General features: G+C 43.5%; 1 protein-coding gene across 3 annotated transcripts in view; it reads right to left on the bottom strand.

Moving 5' to 3' along the window:
- Positions 1–9,550, bottom strand: part of Mllt3 (MLLT3 super elongation complex subunit) — a 264,581-nt gene that overhangs the window by 254,469 nt on the left and 562 nt on the right. For 2 of the 3 annotated variants that reach the window (XM_021199690.1, XM_029539487.1), the window contains exon 2: positions 8,209–8,389. In XM_021199690.1, coding sequence (XP_021055349.1) covers positions 8,209–8,389 — 181 coding nt within the window. Of the gene's footprint in view, positions 1–8,208; positions 8,390–9,322; positions 9,501–9,550 lie in introns of those variants that run through there. The other variant, XM_021199691.2, reaches the window with a different exon arrangement.

The following is a 9,550-nucleotide window of genomic DNA, read 5'->3' on the forward strand; positions in this document are numbered from 1 at the left end:
AAGGAAGGAAGGAAGGAAGGAAGGAAGGAAGGAAAGAAGGAAGGAAGGAAGGAAGGAAGGAAAGAAGGAAGGAAGGAAAGAAGGAAGGAAGGAAAGAAGGAAGGAAGGAAGGAAGGAAGGAAGGAAGGAAGAAGCAATTTACAGCTTAGCAAGGTAGAAGTCAAGGTCAGGTGTCAAAAAAAACCTCTCCTTATTTGTATTATCGACCTTTGTTACAAAAAACATCCAAAACTTGCAATATATAGAAAGTGTGTGATAAAGGCATGTCAGCGGGCTATAGTAATACAGAAACCCAGTACTGCCCCATGCCTAACTCTGATGCAGTCTAAGGGAAGCCAGACAGATACTCAGATAAGGACAGGAAAGTGCAGCACAGATGAGCACGTGACATACGACATTTGCTGCGCCACACCGAATGTGAGGAGCAGCTCCTGCAATCAACTCACCTAGAACATGTAGAAAAAGTCATACAAGAAGCATACTGTGACAATCCGAAACTACGTAGACACTAAATGACGTATCTCTGACAGCAAGTAAATCCCAGCAGCCTAAACTCTCCATTTCTTACTGAGTTGCCTTAATTCCAAAAGTACAGGAATTGGAAGAGAAGACAGAAGAGGGAAAGGGTTTTGTTTTGCTTTGTTTTGTTTCATTTTGTTGTTGTTGTTGTTATTGTTAAATAGAATGTTCTTCAACACTAAGAAAGCTTACACTATTTATAAATGCATATAGTGGAGCATATAGATGCTATGAGGGCGACTTGGGGGCCTAGCATTTTACTGTTCAAAGTGTCTTAGATGTTCATCAAAATGCATAGACACCTGAAAGATCAGATAGTCCTCTCCTCCTGGTACCTTTAGAGGGAAACAGAAGTGGACACAAAACCTAGCAAAATTAAAAGGCATCCCTCAACGGAATCTATCCCAGAAACATGGCAAACATATTATTCTCTAGTATTTTTTATAATATTTTTAATTTTTTAATTGAGGGTAGAGCGGTTCCTGCCTGTGAGTGCAGGTGTGTCAGGTTCCTGGAGCTGGACTTAGAGGCAGTCATGAACCACCCAACATGGGGATAGAGTCAGTCAGGCCTCTGCAAGAGTGTCATATGCTCTTAACTGCTGTGCCATATTCCAGCCCACACTGAAAGATTATCAACATTTAAGGAAATTGTTAAAATACATTTTGCTTTTTAAGAGTAACATATAGGCACCAAACATTTGGCCTGGTATAGATGATGACATAACTTATGGATTCTACTGAAAAGGAAAAAAAAAACAAACAACAAAAAAACAGCTTTAACAAAATGAATATTTTCAAATAAAAAAGAAAACTATTTGGCTCTGACGATGTCAACTTTCAAACATAATAACTAAGTTCAACTAATCATCTTTAAAACCAATAAGGATTAATAATCATCTTTATAATCAATACCAATTACTACTCTGAGTAAATTGACCTCAGAATCAGACGTAAAGGCAAGCTTCGCTCTCTAATAAAGCTAACTCTGAAGGCCAGCAAGATGAGTCAGTGGATAAAGGTGCTTGGTACCAAGGCTGCCGTGTGTGCGTGAGAGAGACCCACAAGTGAAAGGAGCAAACCACCTCTTGTAGGTATTCTGCAAACACATCATGTGTCCACACATACGCACATACAAACTCTGCAAACACATCATGTGTCCACACATACGCACATACAAACTCTGCAAACACATCATGTGTCCACACATATGCACATACAAACTCTGCCAACACATGTATCCACACATATGCACATTCATACTCTGTAAACACAACATGTGACCACACATACCCACATATAAAAATAAATAAATGCCTTAACTCCTGCACTTGAGAGGCAGAGGCAAGAGGACGGTGAGTTTAAGGGCAGCCTGGTCTATACAAAAAGTTCTAAGACAACCTGGTTTACATATATAGTGAGACCCTGTCAAGACATGGCTGCTAGCCACTATGCACCAACAACTCTCCTAATGACTTCGTCACAAAGTAAAAATTTTAAATATATATTTTATGTGTGTGACTATTTTGACTACATGTATGTTTGTGCACCATGCCCATGCCTAGTGCCCACAGAAACAAGGTGTCTAATACCCTGGAACTGGAGTGGTATGTAGTGAGCTGCCAACAGGTGCTGGGAACTGAACCCAGGTTGCTCGAGTTAAGCTACAACTTCTCTTAACCACAGAGCCATCTCTCCAGCCCCCACCCAGAAGAACATCTTAAATCAATCCATAAAAGGTACATGATTTTATATAAAAGTAGCCACAGTACTTTTTTGTTTAAAATATTATCTACTGTGGTCACTACCACTTAATTAAATCCTAGGTCATGCCTATAAAAGTAGTTATTACTGAACATTTCTCCACTGGTATAGGCGAACAATCACTCAATGCTTTACAAGCAAGCACTGACCACCATTTATTAGCAGTTTTCTTTGCACAGGAACGTTCATAACTCTGTGTCTTCAGCCACGATCACTGCACATTTCTAAGAGTCTGATTGAAAGGAAAAAGAAGGCTGGGACTATACAATATATACAAAATTATTACATTATTGTTTTGTTATATATTATACATTAATCAAAAATAGAATAATTAAAAGATATTAATGGTTAAAATGTACATATGAATAGATAGATGTCTACCAAAATATTAACTAGATATCTATGAAATTTTCAAATAACTTCTGTGTATTTATTAGGTTTTTCTACAAATGCACATGTATCTATACTTTAGTAAAAAATGATTTTCATCTACATTTAAAATGATATAAACACTTCATAAAGGCAACACTGTCCTTTTTTAAACAGATTTCTGTCCTACTTTATAAAAAGATTTATTTACACGTGCATGCGCAGATCTGTGTGGGTCTATACCATGTCTGTGCAGGTTTGCTTGCAGAGGCCATAAAAGACACTGAGTCCTCGGAGCGGGAGTTATTTATAGGCAGTTGGAAACCACCCATGTGGTGCTGGGAACTGAACCAGGGTCCTCTGGAAAGGCCACCAGAGATTTTAACCTTAAGCTTAATAATTTCCTATCTTCTGCACATACCTCTTTGGATGACCGAAATCGCCAAGAGATGAGAAAGGGGAGTGGAGAGGAACAGGGAAATAAGGAGTGAAGTTAAGGGGGGAAGAGAAGGGAGGAGGAAAAGGAGAGAGACAGGGATGGAGAGAAAGAGACAGGCATGACACCTTTAAGGTAAAACTATAAAATCAATTGGTGGCTCACCATTCTTAGTTAAGAGGTAGCTCTACAGGGGTCAGCTAAAATAATTACTGTGCAAACTTCTGTGTAACACAAACAGTATATCATCAGACATACTGTAAAATCAGCTATAAATCACATCCAGTGGTGCTTCACTTTGGAATATCCTCTTGTGAAAACACAGTGACATAACTGTTGATCCCTTGACATCTGGGCAGGAGAATCCTTAAAACTCCTACCTTTTCTTTTTCTACAACATGAGTAGTAGTAGTGTTGGCAACGACAGTGATGGCTACAGGGTACTTACTTTGCACATGATAGGTACTTTATCATGTCAGACTGTATGCTGAATACCTAGATTCTATGAGCCATTTCCAGAGTGTAGTCTGCAGACTTCAGTATTCCTCCGGTCTATTTCTCAGAATGGTGACACTACAGCTCTTTGTACAAAGGCTCCATGTTTGTCTCATTCTCAGTGGTACACTGTCTGGGGCTGTGTGACAATACAACTAACTGGGTATAACTGTGGATACAGTAACCACAAATCGTACTGATGACACCAGACATTAAAGACATACACTACTTCTCATTAATTTTTGCTGTTTTGAAAATATTTTTCATTAAAATGATATATGCTGACAGGTCACAGGTTGGCTGTTTTTACATAGAAAGGCCCTTTGAACTCTGCTGTTGAGCCTGAAGTTTCATAAGTTTGAGAATAATGACCTTGGATTTACAAGTTGTGCTTCTGCAACTATTCTCATAACTCAAAATAAAAACAAAAACAAAAACATGGTGACCAAAGACATCTCCTAACCCGGCTTTGGGAACCAATATGCACTTCCTGACCCTAATTCCCCTCTCCATGGTTAGAGATCACTCTTACATATGCTTATCTGTTTAAAAGGAAATGATGGATTTGTATTCCTTCGACTTCAGTCTTACAGACTAAGGTGTGGTCATCATGATCTTTTAAATATATGGTTTGTTTGTTTGTTCTTCCAAATAAAATCCCATCACCACTACCACAAAAAGAACCTGCTCAAGGCAACTAGTGGCAAGACTGATGTCCAGTGCACACAATCTATGCACACACATACACACATGCAATCTGAGGTGTTTCCTTAATGGGATCACACGTCCTTAACAACTTGCCTCACCAGTTATAGATCTTCAAGATGTCCCTACATTTATATACAGATCTGTCACTTTTTGCAGGCTATCACCACTTAAGCACACCCATTTGAAGTCCCTTATGTGGCTTCCTTCCTAATTTTTGCTATTAAAAGAACAGTCACGAGAAATATTTGATGTTTGTATACTAGGGAAGCCAAAGCTACTAGAAAATCCCTAGTAAATCTGCTGAGTTCAATGACATAAACATTTAAAATCTTATTAGATTGTAACCAGATGCCTTCCAACTTCCAGTGCCCAACTGACATTTTCACCAGCAGATGAGATTCCACCTGTCAAGTGGTTCAGGAAGTTGCTTCTGTTGCTTTGCCCTGATAAGGTCTAAGGCAGTTCTCTGGTTAGGGCACCTCTCCCCACAACTGCATGCAGCTGAGATTCACTCATCCTTATTCTTTTCATTTGGGCATTTATTAAGTGTCTCCAAAGAAAAAATATACAAGACATACACATAGTCCTCAACTAAGCAATCTTCTCATATTAGGTACCTTGATAAAGAAAGTTATCCAAACTGCTTCGAAAGATACAAATCAGAGCTATCTAACAAAGCTAATCGCACATGCCTAAACCAAAGGAGAGCTGGAAGAGTATGCTGATTATGTTTTATCTGCCCACTCAAAGGACTAGAGGCAGCAAATAAAAAGCTATCAATTCATACCAGGGTCCAAATTAGCTTTCATAAAATAATAAGCAAGAGCTTTCACATCATAAATGTCAATAGAACAGATTGCAATAGTAAAGACGGGTATAATTGGAAGGAAAGTTCACCGAAATGTAGATCCGACGGAAAATGAAAACATTAATATTTTAAATGGAATGTTTTGAATATGACTATTCATTTCAGTCATATCAGACCATCATAAATCTTTGGTAATAATACGTAAGATGTGCTCTTCTCCTGCAAACAGATAGCCTGAAAATGCATCAGCTCTGACCTGCCTATTCTTCATTAGCTAATGGATATTCTAGGTCTCACTATTTCATCAAAATCTCCTTTTCTAGGACTGTGTGCCAGTAGTTTTAAATTAAAGGTCTCCCACATGTCTTTGTGACAGAGTAAAACCTCATTAATTCAAATCCAATTAGCTCAATTCTGAAATGGTATATATAATTCTCATTTGGCAACAAGTTGAAAAATACTATAATTTTCTTCCTCTACAAGTTCTAATAATATTATTGTGAAGTAAAGGAAATCAACCTGAAAATCAATTTGCCTTTCTAAACCAAGGATTACAAAGCTAAGGACTTATGTATCTTCATGGCTGAGCAATTCATCTGGAGACCTGGGGTTCCTTGGCTTGTTAGTGACTGTGTATAATGCACAAGAGTTAGCTTGTCACTAATAGTTCACAGTAGAAGCATCCCTCCAAACATACTGTACTCAGATCTTTCTCAAATTCACTTTTGCAGTTCCTCCCATCTCCAATTAGTTAAACTTTATCCTATCGATTATATCAATCATATAGCAAGATGTAGCACCTTAAAAGGTGCTAGAAGCAGCCTTGGAAATTCCTGGCAATCTGATTTTCCAGTTGTTATCATTTTCAGAGGTTTGATAAGTCAAACCACAGATCCCGGGATTAAACAGTATGCTTGGTGTTGCTTGAGTTTTACAGCTGCTATTCCCAATGAGCAGTGAAAGCTCTCGCAATCTGAATCATGTGTAATTACAGTATGACAAGGTCTCTCCTGGGCGATATAAGTTGGCATTTTTCCCAGGACTTGTCACATCATGGGAACCACACAACACAAATAAAAATCCAAAAATAAACATTTTAAAACAATGGCTTATAGTCTGCATAAAGAAGAAACTCTGCAGTTGAGAACTGCAGTTGTAAAGTCCAATCAACAGACATCCCTCATCAGAGAGATGTGAGACGACACTGCTATTATCAAGGGCTCAACCCACCTTGCAGGTGTGAGTTGTGAACAGAGACCCTTCCTTCCTTGGGCTGGACAGAAAGTCAGTAACTATAGGCTACACAGGGCAACATCACCACCACCCAGGGAGGCAGAGAAATGGTGGTAAATACAGAAGAGGGATTGGATGATTATCAAAGTGCTTAAACAAAGTTACCTTAAGAGAAACATTTTCTAACAACTGACTTGATTTCCCTGACACAATGAATATTCCTTTGTAATGTCTATTTTGCCTGAATGAATGGCAGCCAAGTGGCTGCAACAGAGGACCAAGGAGCCCAGGAGGTGCTTTCTTTTGTTTAAACTGCTCTGCAATGGCTCTACAGAGTCATGAGAAGAGAGGGTTCCATCATGCACTGTCCCCAATCACCTGCAGACAGGAATGAGAATCTTTCCATGGCTTTGGAGAAATACAAAATATAGTATCTGTCTATATGTTCATATAAAGTGCTAACAAATGCTAAGTATTACCTCCTATAGGTCATGCAAATCCCTACCCTCTATTAGAAGCTGGATGTATTTATTAACCATTCAACAAAGCCCATCAGAATTTCAACTGTTCAAGTTTTGAAAAGGAACTCTAAACCTAACTACTAAAGGCACAAAGAAATAAAATCCTACTTCCCACCATACAGGCATTAAAAATAAAAATAAATGCCAACTCTGCCCCTCAAAGGCACACATCCTTTCTCCTTTCTTTACCCAGCCCTGAATGTTCAATAATTTCCCCATCACTCTAAGCAGAATGGATTTATTATGATGTTACTCTAAGAAACTGCAGGAGTTCTAGATGCCAATAAAGATTACGGATCAAATGGAAGATAACTACTAACCATTGTGTCGACTTAGATAAATAAAGCTGCTCACAAACAAAGCACCTTATTGTATTTGTACTGTTACCTCCAGTAATCCAACTAAAACAACCAAGACAGTAGCTTCCCAGAGGCAGGGGGAAATAAAAACCAGTATTTTTCAGAACCTCTTCAAATGTCTTTTTTAAATGACACCCCCCCGCCCCCACCTCCACACTGTCCTGCTCTGTTTAATTGAAGGTGCTTGGGACCATAGAAGCTCAGCAAGAGTATGCAAGCCAGACTTTATGACTGAGGATCCAGGTGTAGAAAGAACTAAGGAAATAGGCAAAACAGCATCTTTGCCTGAAACTTAGCTTTCAACCTTAACGGAAACTCCCTCCCTTTGTGGGTCCCAATGAGAAGACAGTTCAGAAGGTAGTTCAAAATCTACTGGAGCAGTAAAATGCCTCCCCCCCCCCGGGGGGGGCAGCACTGAGGGGATAAGCCACCCTACTAGTAAAATCCAGGCTGTGAGGTAGAGGCTAACTCCCAAAGGGCCACTCTACAGCAACTAGCACCTAGTATCTCAAACACAGAGAAGGCCAGAATTGCCTAGAGAACCGACTTCTCTAAACGGAACAATAACTACCTCCAATGCATTCTTGGCTAGTAACACAGGTAAAGCTCGATTTCTCCAGGAGGCGGGGGGTAAGGTGCAAACTGTTTATTCCCTCCAGCTTTGCTCTCCAAACCTCCAAACCCAGTAACTAATTACACGGGCCCCAAAGGACCTACAGCAACCCAAGAGGACTGGGAGGAATAAACACCCGACACCTGACGGTCCTTTCTCTGTGCTGACTTTCCCTGAGCCCAAGTCGAACACTCACGCGCGCGCGCGCCCGCGCGCAGGCAGCAGAGACCTGACCAGCACGGCGCCGCGCCCCCGGGTCCCAGGCTAGCCCAGCAAGCGCGGCGCGGGGGGCGGGGAACGGCCCGGGGAGCGCCGGGGCCCCGCGATTGTTTCCTCCGGAGCAAAGACATTTTTTATCAAGTCTCTTTTGTATTCGAGCCCTACCTCTTTTTGGCCTAGGGAAGCTTTCGTGCAAGTGGAAGACGACTTTCTCCACAAAGTGCTGAATGTTACTGTGCTCCGGGCCGCGCACGAACACCATCCAGTCGTGGGTGAAGCCCTCCACTGTGGGTTTCTTCCTCACCTGGGCGCGGTGCCCCAGCTCCAGCTTCACCTGCACGGCACACTGCGGGCAGGGGGAGGAGAGACAGCCGTGAACAACAGGAAGGCGACCGTTCGCTGCTCAACATTGCGCCTGACATTTTTTTCCCTCCTCCTTGAAACGCACATAAAAGGAAACGGCAGTGCCCTCTCCATCCACGTTTCACGCGCGTGGGCGCGCACACCCCACACCCCCAGATACACCGGGCCGGGCCGCAGGGGCCCCCGGCGCCGCTGCACAGCGGCCAGGATTGTAACGGAATGTTACCCCTAGTCGCGAAGGGGGTCGGGGAAAGGGGAGAACACGACCACCACGGCAGGCACGACAACAAACGCGTCGGTAACAAATTAGGAGACAATCAGGAGGGGATGCTGGGGCGCTTTCCCGGCGTGGGAGGGGAGGTGGCTGAGATGGGGGACCGGGGATTCTAGCGAGCCCCCTCCCCGAAAGTACCGCGGCGACAGGCACACGCCGAGGAAGTCTTTGTGTACGTGTATGTGTGCGTGCGTGTGGAGCGCGGTGCCAGGCGGAATGGAAACTACAGGCAGCCTCTGCTAATGGGCACAAACTCCCGTGTTCTTTCTTACCACGGGGTACATGCACAAGAATGAAACGTCGTCACACAGACACATACACACACTCACTCACGCCCGCACGAAAACACGCCAAGGCATCCACAACTCAAAGCACCCCGCACCCCTCGGCGAACAGCCCCCCACGACCGGCAAGGCCAGCCCAAACAGAGCCAACGCTGCACACTTTCAAGAGCCAAAGTGGTCGCAAACTCCCTCCAGCCTCCCCCCCAAGCGAAAGCCACGAAACGCAGAAAGGCAGGGCTACTGGCGGACCGCCGCCGAGCCCCGGTCGCGCACACCGGCCGCTGGGGCAAAGTTGCGAGCAGCCCCGCCGCTGTCAGCCCGCACACTCGGGCTCACGCGCGCGCCGCGGAGAACGCACCATCGTGGCGGCCGCGGCGCTCGGCGGAGGTGCGGCCGCAGAGGCTGCTCGCCGCGTCCCCGGACCGTGCCCGCAGCTCCCGGCGGCGGCGGCGGCTGAAATATGGCTGAGTTATTATTCGCCTCCTTCCACCGGGTGTGAGTGTGTGTGTGCGCGTGTGTGAGCCAGAGGGAGTGTGAGTGCGCTTCTTGCGATTGCAAAGAGGCGAGGCGGGCGGGAGGCGCGGGG

The sequence above is a fragment of the Mus pahari genome, chromosome 6 (assembly GCF_900095145.1).
Source record: "Mus pahari chromosome 6, PAHARI_EIJ_v1.1, whole genome shotgun sequence".
NCBI lineage: Eukaryota > Metazoa > Chordata > Mammalia > Rodentia > Muridae > Mus > Mus pahari.